This window comes from Acanthochromis polyacanthus, chromosome 18 (genome assembly GCF_021347895.1).
Source record: "Acanthochromis polyacanthus isolate Apoly-LR-REF ecotype Palm Island chromosome 18, KAUST_Apoly_ChrSc, whole genome shotgun sequence".
Taxonomy (NCBI): domain Eukaryota; kingdom Metazoa; phylum Chordata; class Actinopteri; family Pomacentridae; genus Acanthochromis; species Acanthochromis polyacanthus.
Genome location: NC_067130.1, coordinates 20,240,154 through 20,257,538, shown reverse-complemented (window position 1 = coordinate 20,257,538; position 17,385 = coordinate 20,240,154). Strand labels below are relative to the sequence as shown.

At 39.8% G+C, this 17,385-nt stretch overlaps 2 protein-coding genes across 3 annotated transcripts in view; both read left to right on the top strand.

Annotated features, from left to right (window-relative positions):
* LOC110957037 (seizure 6-like protein) overlaps window positions 1–3,762 on the top strand; it is a 122,970-nt gene extending 119,208 nt beyond the window's left edge. The window contains 1 exon segment of the mRNA XM_051938955.1: window positions 96–3,762. Coding sequence (XP_051794915.1) covers window positions 96–128 — 33 coding nt within the window. The 3' untranslated portion in view covers window positions 129–3,762.
* Window positions 3,763–14,666: 10,904 nt separating this feature from the next.
* LOC110947201 (polyubiquitin-B) lies at window positions 14,667–17,385 on the top strand. Of its 2 annotated transcripts, XM_051938781.1 has the most exons (3): window positions 14,667–14,808; window positions 16,360–16,642; window positions 16,871–17,385. In XM_051938781.1, the coding sequence occupies exons 2-3, from the start codon at window positions 16,367–16,369 to the stop codon at window positions 17,054–17,056; spliced, it is 462 nt and encodes a 153-aa protein (XP_051794741.1). In that variant the 5' UTR covers window positions 14,667–14,808; window positions 16,360–16,366; the 3' UTR covers window positions 17,057–17,385. The 2 variants fall into 2 exon arrangements, with proteins under 2 accessions (XP_051794741.1, XP_022044337.2); XM_022188645.2 differs by having other exon boundaries at window positions 16,360–17,385.

Sequence of the window (17,385 nt, the reverse complement as noted above, 5' to 3'; positions counted from 1 at the left end):
AGTGTCCACTCAGCCGAAACACTACATTTAACTAACTGTCCACTCTTTGCAGCTCACACTGCCTCTGACTCTTCCTTTTTCTTTTTCACTCCCAGCAGGACACTCGTGAATATGAAGTATCGATATGAGAAGCCTCTCATAAAGACATTTGTGAACCGAGACCGACCGCCCCATCCTAACTCTTCATCCTCCCCTCCCTCCCTTCTCCGCCCAGGAGGAGGCGATGTAAATACAAATAATGATGTCCAGCCCCTTCTGACATGAGAACCAGCGATCGATCCTGTTCTCTCCTCCTTTGATGTGACAGCTTGTGCAGAGAAGGTGGGAAACAGGAGAGGAAATGTGGTGCAAAGAGGAGTGAGGCAAGTAGTCAGTGACGGACCGGCGTGGCTGGGAGATGATGGGAGATGGAGGACGAAGGGAAAAGACCCAACGATCATCTGAGATCATCCAACACGGTGGGAAAAGAGGAGATGTTAAGTGCAACGGGACAAACAGAAGTTAAGGAGGGGAGAAGGGGAAGGAGTCAGGGACAGAACACAGTGTGAGGAATGTGGATCAAAGCACTTTTTATTATATTCTTGACTGTAAGTAGTTAAAAGAAACCTGGAAGTAATAATCCTTAGGATTTTCATTAAAACCAGCCCATTAAAAAAAAAAATTACAGGTTAGTTTATTTCTGCTGTCAACAAATGCATTATATTTTTTAATTGTTAGTGGCCACCAGTTCAGTGCACATAGAATGGGTTCACTGGGCCAGGTCTAGTAGCCCAAGGTCTTATTCCATCATTTTAATATACCTCCCGATCAAAATCTTAAGACCAGTTGAAAAGTTGCAAGAAATTGCATTTTATACTGTTGCATCTTAAGAAAATTCTAAGTAGAGCTTAGAAAATGCAAAAGGAAGAAATGGGAGCAAGAAAAAAACTGAGCAAATAATTTATTGAAAACAACAATTCATCTGAAATAGGCTGTTCATCAGCTGATCAAACATTTATGACCATAGCTCAAAAAAACCTGAAAACCCCCTCAAAGCACAAGCACGTGTCAAAAAGGACTCAGTAATGAGTAGCTCCACCATTCTTGTTGATCACGTCAAAAATTCATTGAGGCATGCTTGATGCAAGTGTTTCCAGGAGGCCAGTGGAAACACTTCTCCAAGTGGTGAAGATGGTTTCATGAAGGGCATCCGCTGTCCGGAACCGATGTCCATTTTTCTAAACTTCCCCAAATGTTATAAATGGGATTTAGATCAGGGGAACATGCAGGATGGTCCAAAAGAGTGACATTATTGTCCTGGAAGAAATTCTTTTTCAGGCTGTTGAAAGACCCAGTCATTACCACACAGACGAGGGCCCTCAGAAATTGCCTTGGGTCTACCACTTGACTTTTATGTTCCGTAGCCCTCAGGATAGTCTAAAAAAATTTAAAATGACTGTCTTTCTGCGTCCACCCTCAGTAGAGATGGCGCATTGCGAGAGGCCTAGCTCAAAAATGCCGCCACGTTCAAAGACAGAAAACTTTTTTGCCTTTGCCATCAGGAGGTCATGACAGGAAATGATATGGAGTCCAAATTTTTGTGCAGAGTTGGGTTTTTAAAGGCTGTGGTCTTAAACTTTTGATAAGTTGACAAAAGCATGTTTGAGTTTAAATGCAGTTTTCAATAAATTTCCTGCTAAAAATTTTTCTTCTCTTGCTCCCATTTCTTCTTTTTGCATTTTGAAGCTCTACTTAGAACCTTTTTAACCCATAAGAACCAAGACCCATTTTTCCTTAAAGGAAAATAATGTTGGATATACCACAGACCAAGTGGACCACATAGACTGGGGCACTCAAAGTGCTTGTTACACTGGTGTCACTGTGGGTTCTTATGGGTTAAGATCCAACAGTGCAAAATTCAAATTCTTTCAATTTTTTAACCAAGAGTGTACATATCAATTAATTATCCCTTATTAATACCATGAGGAAAAGTTCAGATTTTCATATATCCTCCCAATTGGGGGCATGAGAGTGCAGGGTCAGCCACAGTATAGCGCCCCTGGAGCAGGAGGGGTTAAGGACCCAACAGTGGCCACATTGAGGGTTTGAACCCCTGATCTTCAGATAAGCAGTCCAGTAACTTAACCATTGCGCCACTATCACCTATATCCCTGAAAGAGGTGCACAACAATCCACATGAAATGCGTTGGAGACGCAACGTGACAACAAAGAGACAAAGTGGCGACAACTGCATAAAAATGACCAAAGAAACGTTTGAAATGTCCAGAAAGGTTTCAAACAGATGTAAAACGACCAAATTGTGACAGAAAATAGGTGCAAAACCTCCAGAATGATACACAATGTGTCACAAAAAAAAGAAAATCAACCACAACCATTCAGTGTTTTTATTTATTTAATACATTGTAGATTAAAACTGAAGATATCAAAACTATAAAAGAATACATATGAAACTATGTTGTGAACAAAAAAGGGTTAATCTACAGTATTAATCTACAATGTAGAAAATAATACAAATAAATTAAAAGCATTAAATGAGAAGGTGTGTCCAACGTTTGATTAGTAGTGTATGCACAACAATTAAAGTAAGACACAAAATGACAAAAAAGGGAGAAAAAGTTCCTAAGAGATGCAAAATTACATGACACATAAAATTAACTTTATAAGATATAACTAGATTAAATGACCAAAAAGGGTCTGAAATAACCATAAAAAATGAAAAACAACTCTGTAAACAACTTCAGAGAGATACAAAACATGCCAGATAAGACCTGACAAAATTAACAATATCAGACACAAAACGAAGGATTACAAAAAGAGTTAAAGACAGATCAAACTGAATTAAAAGTAAAAAAAAATCCAGAAAGGCTTTTCGATAAAAGAATGTTCTACAATGAGCCCTAAAAAATGATCAGTGACTCGGCTCAGCTGATTTCTTCAGCCAGATCATTGCAGAGCACTCCGTCCCTTTGGTTTTCAGCTGGACCATGGAACAGACACTGACAGAGCTCTCAAAGTGTGAACTGCAGAAAAAAGCTATGAGGGACCTTTAAAGAAACCAGTAAAATCCTCCAATCTATCCTAAACTGCTCTGGTGTCAGTGTACAGAGGAGTAAACAGATCGAGTCTGGAGTCCATCAGCAGTTCTCTGGTTCAGCTGAGGGTGGTGCTGCATCCAGCTCTTCATACATCCACCTCCACACTTGCTGTCACCATGGCAAACACAGGGGTGGACTGAAACCTTAAGGATTCCGGCTGAGTGGAGGCGGATGTTTAGTTTTTGTTAGTCTCCTGTCCCTGAACTCCCTCCTGCCTGCAGTCACCTTTGAGTGTTCTTCACTCCGGCTGGTCCACCTCTGGCTTTTAGCTGTAGTTAAGTGGTATTTCAATCTCTGACTCGAGGGCCGGTGCAGTACCGTTGTCTTTTTCCTCTCACATGTAGTTAGATTGATGGACCGTCGTAGTCCGGCCCCAGAGTCCCCAGCTGTGGACCAGCTGTGGACTGAAGAGCTGAACGAAACTCTTGCATTGTTGCAGATGCGGCGGTCGTGATGTGAATAGTGTAGCTGTAGTTCAAACCGATTGATCTTCGAGTGCAACTCAATCAACCCACCAGATGATGTATTTATTTTGATGTACTGTACATGTGATGTTTTATGCAGATTGATAAATGTACATTTTCATTATGAGAAGAGAAATGTTAACAGTTTCCCTAAATAAATGGTAAAACTTGAATAAAAAAGTACAAAAGATTCTTTTTTAACATCCAGTTGTTCTGTTGGATTCTTTGGCTTCATGTTTTGCTCACAGTTCTTTCAGAGGTCTAACCACAAAGTGTAGATTGTTTTGTACTTAGAAACTTATTCACTGTAACTGCATTTTTTCATTTATCTGCTTTTTTAATGTCTCATCACAGCTAAAGATAAGAAAATACTGCATCTTTCTTGATTTTTCAATAAAAACACCTGTAGAAATATGAAGGTGTGTAACAGTAAACCATAAAGTCTGTAAGGTTTTCACTGAAAATTAAGTTGCTTTAAGTAACTTTATGCCAAGGTTATCCTGAAGTCACACCTTGTTGCTAAACCTTCTGTATTCCTCCAGACTGAACCTCTAGAATATGAATGTTTTATCTGCTTGTGGTTTTTCTGGGGCTGTACAGTGGCTTGGGGGTTAGCACTTTTGTCTTGCAGCTAGAAGATCTCCAGTTTGTGTCCCAGTCTTTCTTTCTGTGTGGAGTTTCTCCAGGTTCTCCGCCTTCCTCCCACAGTCCAAAAACATGCTCAGGTTAATTGGTAACTCTGAATTGTCCGTAGGTGTGAATGTGAGTGTGATTGCTTGTCTCTATGTGTAGCCCTGCGATGGACTAGTGACCTGTCCACGGTGTCCTTATGTCAGCTGAGATAGACTCCAGCCCCCCGTGACCCTAATGAGGATTAAGTGATGGATGGATGGATATTTTTTGTATTTGCTTGCATGTAGACATTAGTATTCCTGGCTCCTGGCTTGGAATCAGCTTTTTTAAGAGGAGACTACATACCACAAAGCATGACTGGTCTGCATATAGTAAAGACAGGGTCTATGTTGCAAACAACAAACATCTGAATGATCCCCAAGATTTTTGGGAGAATATTCTACAGACTGACGAGGCCAAAGTTTAAATTTTTGAAAGGTGTGTCTCGTTACATCTGGTGTAAAAGTAGCACAACATTTGAGAAAAAGAACATCATATCAACAGTCAAACATGGTGGTGGTAGTGTGATGGTCTGGGGCTGCTTTGCTGCTTCAGGACCTGGATGACTTGCTGTGATTGATGGAACCATGAATTCTGCTCTCTACCAGAAAATCTTGAAGGACTATATTTGGTCATCAGTTCATGACCTCAAGCTGAAGCACATTTGGGTTCTGCAGCGGGACAACGATCCAAAACACACTAGCAAGTCGACTTTTGAATGGCTTTAAAACGACCAAAATGAAGGTTTTGAAGTGGTCTAATCAAAATCCAGACTTTAATCCGACTGAAATGCTGTGGTATGACCTTAAAAAGGCCGTTCATGTTGGAAAACCCTCCAGTGTTGCTGAATTATTCTGCAAAGAAGAGTGGGCCAAAATATCTCCACAGAGATGTGAAAGACTCACTGGCAGTTGTAGAAAACTCTTGATTTCAGTTGTGGCTGCTGAGGATGGCCCAACCAGTTATCAGGCTTAGGGTGTAATTACTTTTTCACACAGGGCCAGGTAGCTTTGAATAGTTTTTTCCCCCTCAATAAATAAAATCATAATTTAAAAACTGCATTTTGTGTTTGCTTGGGTTATCTTTGTTTGACATTTAGATTTGCGTGGGATGATCCTAAACATTAAAGTGGGGAAAATATGAAAAAATAAGAATTTGAGAAGGGGGAAATACTTTTATATGGTACTCTACATCCCATGATGTATTGTCTAATCTCGTGTGAACGACCGATATCATGAGTGCACATGAGCTCTCTCCATCACTGTGGATGGGATATGGATGTGAATGACGCTGTGAGGAATAGAAAAAAGTGACCTCCCAATATGTCTGAATGATAGAATGGTGTTACTGTAACAGACTGATAAAGCGGTAATGTTACATATTCCATGTCTGTATAGAGCTTTTGATGCTCAAATATCCTAGGGGAGGATGGCAGACCACATACTGTGCCTCCTCCAAATATTCAAACTAAATCTCCACCCACAACTGTTATGAAAAGTTTCTCCTACTTTCACCACCGCTGCAGATTCAAGGCTGGAATTCTGTCTGATGAGCAACTTTTCTCTGGACTACTGCAAATTTACCCTGACGGCTGTGAGGCAGATCCTGCCCTGCAGCATTCCCCCACCTCCAGCCCATTTTAGCGTCCTAATGATTCCTTCTGTTGCCACCCTGAATGCTAATAGGAGGATAACACTTCATGCCACGATAGCAATTTCCACAGGCCTTCCTGCTGCGTTTAATTCAGCTGCTGAGAAGCTTTTAACCGCACTCTTGATGATATTAGACACTCTGAGGAAACTGAGTGCCACCCACACAAGTTTAATGAACCAAACAGCATTCACAGAGCCAGAAATACATTACATTAATGTGCATTTAAGGCATTTAGCTGGTGCCATTATCCAGAGAGAGTCATAATGAGTGCAGCAACACAAGAAGATCATTAATATTAGAAGCAGCTAACAGCGTGGGTCACAGCAGAGGCCGTGCATGCAGCACTGATACACAGAGGAAGATGGAACTCATGCCATAGATTCTCTTTGGTTTCACACTTTTCCACTAAAATACACCATGTCTCCATCCTAAGTTAGTTATTAGACGCTTTTAAAGTTACAGGAATTGTATTTATCCAGGAGGTGATGTGTCGGAACTTCCTCTGCATGTTGTGCTTTTTACTCTGCCAAGGAACGCCGCAGAGTTATGTGACGATCGACGTTGGTTTGTTTGACTGTCTGCCTGTTAGCAACATTACTCAAAAACAGACTAATGGATTTCCATGAAATGTGCAAGGACGGTCTAAAATGACTCAAGGACCAAGTGATAAGATTTTGGCAGTGATGTGGCTTATAATCTGGATCAACGGATTTGTTAAAGATTTCTGTATCATTGCGAGATAGCGATAAAGTCCAGACTTTGTTGTCCGGTGTTAATAGAAGACAACATTCAGAGACAATTTAAGACGGCTTTGAAACAACACTGAACTAATTTATTTGTTTGTTGTAGAAACAACAAGCACTCAGAGAGTGCAGTACTCGGCCAAGGCTGCTCAGTTGTTGTACCATTTATGACGGGTGAAACATTTTTAAAAATGTGTTTTCCATAGTGGTCGATTTGTAGTAGGATCACAATCAGCAGGCAGCATACGTAATGTTCGCTTGTAGTCATAGTTACAACCGCTATCTCGCAATTATTTATACATCCACTCCAGGTGTCACAATCTTAAGCCAAAATCTGTTTTTTTGTTCTGCATTATTTTTTTTTATGACCAACTTTGAGCTTAAAGATTTTGGCATATATCATCTTTCAGTGGTAAAACTGCCCCAGTTAAATCTAGAGCCATAGGAACAATCACTGGCACCCTGGAAGATGTTCTCTTTTTTCTGATACTTTAGAGGAGAAATCTTTAAAAGGTGCATTTTGTGTCCTCCTGTCACCATGTGGGATAGATGGCTGGACAAAACAAGTTTTAGCAAATGAAAGGTCCCATATTTACCTACGTTTTGACTTAAGATTGTGACACCTGAATATTTTGTGTGTCTGCTGTACTTATGAAGTTATGAGGGTTCAGAAAGAATGGAAAACACGTAATAAATGTATGCAAGTCAAATTTTCCATGGCTTTATTACACTGACTTAAATGACTGTACAAAGTCAATCAAGTGATTCTGGGGAGGTCAGGTGGGAGGTCTCGATTGATTTTTGACATCTTGGTTTATGACTGTAAGATGCTGTTGTTGGACGATGGTGGTGAACATGCCTGAGTATTAGGGCTGTTATATGTTAATGTGCATCAATAATTCCTCCAGGGATAAATAATGTAAATAAACAGATGAAAAAATATAATATTCATTCATTTATTTATTCATTGCAGCAGAAATACAAGAATCTGCTTCAATTGCAGTTCCATCCTGAAAAGCATGAAAGCGGTCTCATCCTAAATGTGACCTGACAGACTACTTGATGCTACACAAACAAATACACACTGAAACACAGAGAACATCAGCATGTAGGGGAGTAAAAATAAAGGAAAATGAGGCAGACAAGCAGCAAAACACAGACTGAAACAGAAAACATTCGTGAAAATATCTCTCAATGAGGCAAAGACATGAGCAGGACGACAGGCTGTAAAGAAATCAACAAAAGTAAGATACAGTCAAAAATAAATAGAGGCAACATTTTGAAACTCAGAAAAGGAAGGGGAGAACAACAGCTACTGACACGCAGCACAAACAGTGAGATTAGTGGGAACGCAGTCAGCTGGCCGAGTGTTGGAGTTCAGATCAGAGACTGAACCTGCAAAGAAAATGAAATCAATCAAAGCAGGATTAAACAGCTACTGTCAGCTGTAATTCTCATGGAGGATCTCAGGAGGACAGGATCAGCTGATGGGAATGAAAAGTAGAAGAGGAGGCTATCGAGTGTGTTCGTTTTTTGAGATAGAAGACTCCTCTCAGTTAAAGCTGTTTATTCTGCAATCCCAAGTAGCTTGATATCAAGGACCATTACTGTTCAGAGGACTATAGTAAACAAAGTGTAAATGTGAAGGCGTCTTCCCAGTAATGGATGAAATTCACAGTGTACAGAGTGTATTTATGAAAATGTGCAACAATCTAAGTAATCAGCTGTTTCCAGATCCTGCAAGAGAGTCTCTCCCTATTGTGATCAGTGTGTTTCTTATAATTACCAAAGTGTATTGTGTCTTCATCATCAACTGCTGACTTCCGCCATCTTCATGTAAGATTGTCACAGTTTCTCGTGACGCACCATCTCCAGTTCAGTCATGATTATTTATCAGTTCTTAACACAGTAGCTTTTGTTCTCACTTGATGTACTTATTATCTGGAGTGGCCTTTAGAACTAAGTGTGTGTGTGTGTGTGTGTGTGTGTGTGTGTGTGTGTGTGTGTGTGTGTGTGTGTGTGTGTGTGTGTGTGTGTGTGAGGGAGAGAGAGAGAATGTGTGTGTGTGTGGTGTGTGTGTGTGTGTGTACTTGTACTTGCTACATTGTGAGAACCATTTTCTGCATTTAACTATCAATGTGAGGACATTTTTACAAAGTGAGGACATTTTGGCCGGTCCTCACTTTGAAACAGTCATGTTTGAGGGTGAAGACTTGTTTTTAGAGAACAGGTATGAATTGAGGTTTGGTTAGGGTTAGGGTAAGGATTAAGTTTAGGCAATCAGTTGTGATGGTTAAGGTTAGGGTAAGGCTCTAGGAAATGCATTACGCCTATGGATGTCCTCACTAAGATAGAAGTACAAACGTGTGTGTGTGTGTGTGTGTGTGTGTGTGTGTGTGTGTGTGTGTGTGTGTGTGTGTGTGTGTGTGTGTGTGTGTGTGTGTGTGTGTGTGTGTGTGTGTGTGTTCTTGTACTTGCTACATGGTGAGTACCATTTTCTGCATTTAACTATCAAAGTGAGGACATTTTTACAAAGTGAGGACATTTTGGCCGGTCCTCACTTTGAAACAGCCATGTTTGAGGGTGAAGACTTGTTTTTAGAGAACAGGTATGAATTGAGGTTTGGTTAGGGTTAGGGTAAGGATTAGGGTTAGGCAATCAGTTGTGATGGTTAAGGTTAGGGTAAGGCTCTAGGAAATGCATTACGCCTATGGATGTCCTCACTAAGATAGAAGTACAAACATGTGTGTGTGTGTGTGTGTGTGTGTGTGTGTGTGTTGGTATGTGAGTCATGCATGTTTGGTGTAACGAGTGTAGGCAGCTGCATTTTACCATCAGTTGACCTGTCTCCTTTAACCTTTGATTTACCCCAATCCACCCAGTGTGGGATAATGTTCCTATCTACACAGGTCAACACGACTCTTTTTTTTATTAGCACTTCAGCAATGTGTAAATCAGTATTGAGCCATCAACATGTTCAAGAGGAATGTTAAAAACAGCAGCATGTTCAACAGGAATATTAGAAACGGATTCTTACATCAGCCTCATATAAGAAATATGTATATAAACAAGTAGTATCTTTAACAAGAATATTGAAGAATAAAGCAAGTAGTAAGATTAGTAAGAATATTAAAGAGTAACTATGTTTAACAAGAATACTAAAGAGTAACAAACCCTAACATGGCTGAAACTCTGAATCGGTTTGCATGATGAACTAGCAGATTAAACAAGAGCCACCTTCATGATACTGAAAACTGACTTTAGGCTCAGCATATCTCATCTGGCTTTGTAATACAGCCCTCTGGTTTGAATCTCTCTCCTTTTTTGTCTGCCAACATGTGTCTCTGTGATCGTGTAATCATTTTGAGTCTTTTTGTCAGGGTTTAGTAGCTGTGTAACTTCAAACTGAGGTTGAGGACTGTGCTCCATCGTCTCATCTTTCCAAGCTGTCATTTGCATTTGTTGCACGTGGAACACATTATATAGAACATGACTCCAGAAAACATCCAGTTAAGGCTGACATTCAGACAATATTTAGTATTCTTTTGGGCACAGGTTTAAAAACTCTGACAAAAGAACATGCACTGACAATGCTTTATAGTTAATGACAATCGGAAATGAAACTGTTTGAAAGATGGGGCGTTCAATCGCGTGTAGTCATCTGCTGAAACGTAATAATGTGCAGTTAGTCATTAAGTTGCTGTTGTATTGCCTAATGACAGAAAAATAAAGAAGTGCTAATCTAAAATCAGTGGGCTTCCTCTTGAAAATATATCAACAATATGTCAGTGTATGAAAAATGACTCAGGAGATCAGGCTTATTCAATAATCAAATCAACATGTTTTTACTTCCTGTGGTTCTGGAAATGTAAATATGATTTTATTTTTCCAAATGATGCTGTTCTTAGACAAAGAAAGAAACTGTAATAACAGACTCAAGGACACAGAGGTCATCGTGTTTTCTCACCTCTTAATAGATTTAAAGAATCAGTGACTATGAAGGACTCATTTTAATGCGCCACATTGAAATGACATGAAACTAATAGTACTTGTTTTAACACTTTATTTGAGTAGTGACTCCGGGCTTCAGGAGTGAGTGGGTATTGGTGCTATACACTACCATTCAAAAGTTTGGGATTACATAGACAAATTCATGTTTTCCATGAAAATTCACACTTTTATTCGTGTGCTAACATAATTGCACAAGGGTTTTCTAATCATCAATCAGCCTTTCAACACCATTAGCTAACACAATGTAGCATTAGAACACAGGAGTGATGGCTGCTGGAAATGTTCCTCTGTACCCCTATGTAGATCATTAAAAACAAGTAAACACACAAAGAGCGCAGTACTCCACCAAGGCTGCTCAGTCACTGTATGATTTCTGAAGCACAGCACCGACATATGGGGACAGATGGAAGTCCCGATAAGTCCGCAGCAGAGGATTTGTAGTAGGATCACAATCATTTGATCGCAGCAGGCAGCTGACGTAGTGTTCACTTGTGGTCATAGTTACAGCAACGCCATGCCACTATCTCGCAATGATCAAGAAATCTTTTACAAAAAGCTGAAGCATCTACAACCAGACTATGAGCTGCATCATGGCCAAAATCTAATTAGGTGGTCCTTGTGTCATCTCTGACCTTCCTTGAAAATTTCATCCAATTAAGTTAATCCGTTTTTGAGGAATGTTGCACACAGACAGACGGACAAGTGTACACTGATCGTCACATAACTCTGTTGCACTCCTTGGTGAAGTAGTCAGCCGTTTCCAGCGAGAATAGCCATTTACCACATAAACAATATGTAGACTGTATTTCTGATTAATTTGATGTTTTCTTCATTGGAAAAAAAATGCTTTCCTTTCAAAAATAAGGACATTCCTAAGTGACCCCAAACTTTTGAACAGTAATATAGGTTGTTATAATTCATCCTGATGGATACATAAATATCTAAACCACATTTAATAACTATTCATTCAACATTTGTTGAAATATTTCACCAAATATTGTTGAAAAATTTAACTCAAAACCATAAAGAGAGCATATTCGTCCTCTCAAACTGCTTGCACTGCTGAATAAAATATGCACCACTGCTACTTTTTGCCCCTTTAAAATCTCTTTTTGTCTGTTTTTGTGCTCATGTTTCTTTTTCTTGGTGTCTCTCTGGTCATTTTTAGCTTCTTTATAGTTGCTATTTATTTATGCTTACTGGTGTGCTCCACTTTCTGATAGATTTATTTTAATGTTTTTTCTTTGTAGTGGTCATTTTGAATGTTGTAATGGTCCTTTTGTATGTTTGTGGGCATTTAACCATTTTTGTATTAACCAGATTCTGCTCAGTTCTTTCTTTTGTCGAAGTTTGTATAACTTTCTGGTTCTTGATGTTTCTTTTTTTTTATGTTTTTGTTTTCAGTTTTTCTTTTTTGTTGGTCTTTCTCGTCATTAGAGATTCCTCGGGGTGATTTCTCTGACTTTGTGGCTGCTTTGTAAATCTCTCTGGTGACCCTTAATTTTTGTGGTTGTTTATCTCTCTTCATTTTGATTCATGATTTTTTTTTTTTTTTGCTCTTCTCTCTTCCAAGAGCACTGCTGGATGTAGGAGGTAGCAGCAGCGCTCCAGTTATCATTATATGTCTTAGTCATGCTGTTATATTTGGAATCCATTGTAGAGCTAATACACACGTGGACAAAATTGTTGGTACCCCTCAGTTAAAGAAGGAAAAACCCACAATTCTCACTGAAATCACTTGAAACTCACAAAAGTAACAATAAATAAAAATTTATTGAAAATTAAATAATCAAAATCAGCCATCACTTTTGAATTGTTGATTAACATAATTATTTAAAAAAACAAACTAATGAAATAGGGCTGGACAAAAATGATGGTACCCATAACTTAATATTTTGTTGCACAACCTTTTGAGGCAATCACTGCAATTAAACGATTTCTGTGTTTGTCAATGAGCGTTCTGTAGCCGTCAACAGGTATTTTGGCCCACTCCTCATGAGCAAACAGCTCCAGTTGTCTCAGGTTTGATGGGTGTCTTCTCCAAATGGCACGTTTCAGCTCCTTCCACATATGTTCAATGGGATTCAGATCTGGGCTCATAGAAGGCCACTTTAGAATAGTCCAACGCTTTTCTCTCAGCCATTCTTGGGTGTTTTTTGCTGTGTGTTTTGGATCGTTGTCCTGTTGGAAGACCCATGACCTGCGACTGAGACCAAGCTTTCTGACACTCGGCAGCACATTTCTCTCCAGAATGCCTTGATAGTCTTCAGATTTCATCGTACCTTGCACACTTTCAAGACACCCTGTGCCAGATGCAGCAAAGCAGCCCCAAAACATTACTGAGCCTCCTCCATGTTTCACCGTAGGGACAGTGTTCTTTTCTTCGTATGCTTGGTTTTTGAGTCTATGAACATAGAGTTGATGTGCCTTACCAAAAAGCTTCAGTTTGGTCTCATCTGTCCAAAGGACATTCTCCCAGAAGCTTTGTGGCTTGTCAACATGCATTTTTGCAAATTCCAGTCTCGCTTTTTTATGAGTTTTTTTCAGCAGTGGTGTCCTCCTTGGTCGTCTCCCATGAAGTCCACTTTGGCTCAAACAACGACGAATGGTGCGATCTGACACTGATGTACCTTGGCCTTGGAGTTCACCTTTAATTTCTTTGGAGGTTGCTCTGGGCTCTTTGGATACAATTCCAACGATCCGTCTCTTCAATTTGTCATCAATTTTCCTCTTGCGGCCACGTCCAGGGAGGTTGGCTACTGTCCCGTGGGTCTTGAACTTCTGAATAATATGAGCCACTGTTGTCACAGGAACTTCAAGCTGTTTAGAGATGGTCTTATAGCCTTTACCTTTAAGATGTTTGTCTATCATTTTTTTTCGGATGTCCTGGGACAATTCTCTCCTTCGCTTTCTGTTGTCCATGTTCAGTGTGGTACACACCTTTTCACCAAACAGCAGGGTGACTACTTGTCTCCCTTTAAATAGGCAGACTGACTGATTATGAGTTTGGAAACACCTGTGATGTCAATTAAATGACACACCTGAGTTAATCATGTCACTCTGGTCAAATAGTTTTCAATCTTTTATAGAGGTACCATCATTTTTGTCCAGGCCTGTTTCATTAGTTTGTTTTTTTAAATAATTATGTTAATCAACAATTCAAAAGTAATGGCTGTTTTTGATTATTTTATTTTCAATAAATTTTATTTATTGTTACTTTTGTGAGTTTCAAGTGATTTCAGTGAGAATTGTGGGTTTTTCCTTCTTTAACTGAGGGGTACCAACAATTCTGTCCACGTGTGTATGTTCAGAACTGCAGGGGGTATAATGTGCTGCAAAAGACATCACAATATTTGTAGGTAGTGGACAAGCAAGAATGAAGCAGAGAGGAAAAAAGAGACAAAGAGGAAAAGGGATACATTTATGATTTATGCTGTATTTCAGGTGTGTTATGAGAGCATAATTTTTCTTTCAGACAGATTGCTTTTCTCATCCAATGATGAATGCTGCTGTAGGATGCATCAGGAATTACTGTCCTCTATCCCTAAAGGCTGTTTTTGTGTTTATTTTTGCTTGTTTTGTTGGTCATTTTCTCGTCAGTCTGGGTTTCTCATTGTTGTTTCACCATCTTTGTAGCTGGGCTGATTTTTCTTTTGTCTTAATCTCTGTTTTTTCAGAGTCTCTTTGTCAATATTTTTATTTTGCATCTGCTTTTCTTTAATTTTCACCTCTTCTTAGTCATTTTTTCTCTGTGTGTGGTTACACCTTCTTCTGGTCCTTTGGTGTCTCTTTTCCTCAGTTTGTGTTTGATTTGGTTTTCTTTTTTGATTCTTTCTGGTATTTTTGAGACTTGTCGTTTATCATCTCTGCCACTCTGTTGGAAAATGCATGAATATTAATACAACATTAATTAAAAAATTAACCTCATTAGTTTTATTTTATTTTTACACGTCAAGTCCTACTTCGTTTTGTATGTGTATTTTAATTAATACCAGAATTGTTTGGGTTGTTTGTAGGGAACTATATCATGTAGTTCTTGCGGGTAGAGCGGCGGAAGGATACAGGTTTCCAGTGTATAAATACACTGCTCCGCTGCTCCTCTTCCTATATGCAAACAGTTTCCGGACCCAGATAGAAGGGAGTGACCAACGCTGGTGACACAATTTGCTTGTAAGTTTTTGTTTGTTTGTTTAGGCTTTTTAAAATCGTGTTGGCCATGTCTATGCCACATTGGTTGTACGTGATGTTATTTGTGATGAGCGTATGTAAATTTAGCTGATTAAATTGGTAGCTACGACAGCTGTTTTTGCTAACGAAGCTAATCACGGCCTCAGCCAAAACGGCTATCCTGGGCGGAAGCTAACTTAAAAGAAAACGTCGCTCAACCGCGGCAGTTATGAAGAATTAGCTTTTTGTTCACTCTGGGAAATTTGTTGAGACTAAAACACCAATCTTCAAATAAGTCGGATATGTTTCGGATAAATTAGTGAACAGTTAAAGCTCGGGCATTTCTACCGGTTCCTGTTTATCTAGCATCGTTAGCCATTAGCTTTGCCAGTTAGCTAGTTTAACGGCCGGGCAGTTCCACAGTTTATCAGAATGACTGAGCAGGTTTTCTGTTTTCACTTTCACACGTCTGTTCCAGTAAACCATTCATATTATAGCTGTTGTGTAGACTCAAAGCTTCGAGCTGAAACCGGTGTCTGTGGTCGAGTTAAATTGCAACGTCAGGCAGTGGTTAGCTTAGCAACATGGTCAAAATATTGACGTAGGTAACGGTAAACAATATTTTTCGACTGCGTGCTCATAAAAGCGACTTAAGATTGTTGTCTTCTCTGTGCTTTGCGAAATCTATAAAGTGCCATGTTGTGAATTGACACTATATAAATAAAACTGAGATTTAATTGTTAGTTTTGACAAATCGAGCAATAACAAAGATATTAAGTGTTTACTAGGACCCTACTGCAAAAACTGATCAGTCATTCATGGCTCAGGAGCATCATTTAGATGTAAATAACTTCTGTCAACATAGCATATAACCTAAATCATAGAGTTTTGCGATTTCAATTTAGATATTTCAGTTTTGAAATTGATAAGTCATATTATCCTCTCAGACATAATTTGCTACTCTTCATTGTCTTTGAAGGTATTGCTGAATCATCACACAAGAAATGTAAAATATTAGGAACTGTTACGACTGCCATTGTTTGTGTTGAGCGCAACATGAATTGAGAACTAATTGTTAAAATTCTCAGTTGTAGGTCTGATGTGCAAGGTGCTTTTAGGCTCGTTGAAATGGAGGTTAGTTGTTGAGTAATGAATACTGCAGGTGTTAACGTTTTGTAAATCGGCACCTCAGTTTAATTAAGGGAGGATCCTGTAGATTTAAAACTCTCTTACAATGGCTGCCAGTCACCGTATTTCCAGTGCTCGGTGACTCGTCCATTATTAGTTGATCTAACTGCACATCAGTTCTCAGCCACTTGTCTGCTTTCAGCCAAGGCTCAAGTGTTTAAGACAAGATGGAGTTTACTGGGACAGCATTCTTTGTACAGAGTGGTTAATGTACCCAAGACACTTCTCTTGCAAAAAGGTTTCAGGCAATCCATTAAAACAATAACTGAACATATACATCCCAAATGTAAATGCCATTTTTGAAATTTGGACTAATAGACTTGAAGTTAAAACACTTTGCATAATTAATATATTTTCTGTCGACAGTGTCAAGATGCAGATCTTTGTGAAGACCCTGACTGGTAAAACAATCACCCTGGAGGTGGAGCCCAGCGACACCATCGAGAATGTGAAAGCAAAGATCCAGGACAAAGAAGGCATCCCTCCTGACCAGCAGCGTCTGATCTTTGCTGGTAAGCAGCTAGAAGATGGTCGCACCCTCTCCGACTACAACATCCAGAAGGAGTCCACCCTCCACCTGGTGCTGCGTCTGAGAGGAGGCATGCAGATCTTTGTGAAGACCCTCACTGGCAAGACCATCACCCTGGAGGTGGAGCCCAGCGACACCATTGAGAATGTCAAGGCCAAAATCCAGGATAAAGAGGGCATCCCTCCTGATCAGCAGCGTCTGATCTTTGCTGGAAAACAGCTAGAAGATGGCCGCACCCTCTCCGACTACAACATCCAGAAGGAGTCCACCCTCCACCTGGTGCTGCGTCTGAGGGGAGGCATGCAAATCTTTGTGAAGACCCTCACTGGCAAGACCATCACCCTGGAGGTGGAGCCCAGCGACACCATTGAGAATGTGAAAGCAAAGATCCAAGACAAAGAAGGCATCCCTCCTGACCAGCAGAGGCTGATCTTTGCTGGTAAGCAGCTGGAAGATGGCCGCACCCTGTCTGACTACAACATCCAGAAGGAGTCCACCCTCCACCTGGTGCTGCGTCTCCGTGGAGGAAACTAAGCTTCTTCTGCTTCTCGGTGTGACCACCATTTAACCCACAGCTTACAGCCTGTCACTCATTCTTAACAATTCAATAAAGTTTGAGCATTCCTTAATTTTACTTCCAGTGTACTTCCCTTTGAATTTTTGCTGATGTGTTCAGTAACAGAAAACATGCAAACATGTTAGGTGTAAAGATATTTGTGCTTGGAGTGCTAAAAGTTGTCAGATTTCTTTTTTTTTCATTAGTCTGAGACCTGAAGTTCTGTTTTTATTATGGTGTTGCAAGCAGAGCGAGGAAGTGCTGCTGTTGCAGGTGTTCAAGCAAATAAAATGGCTTCTCACTGTCA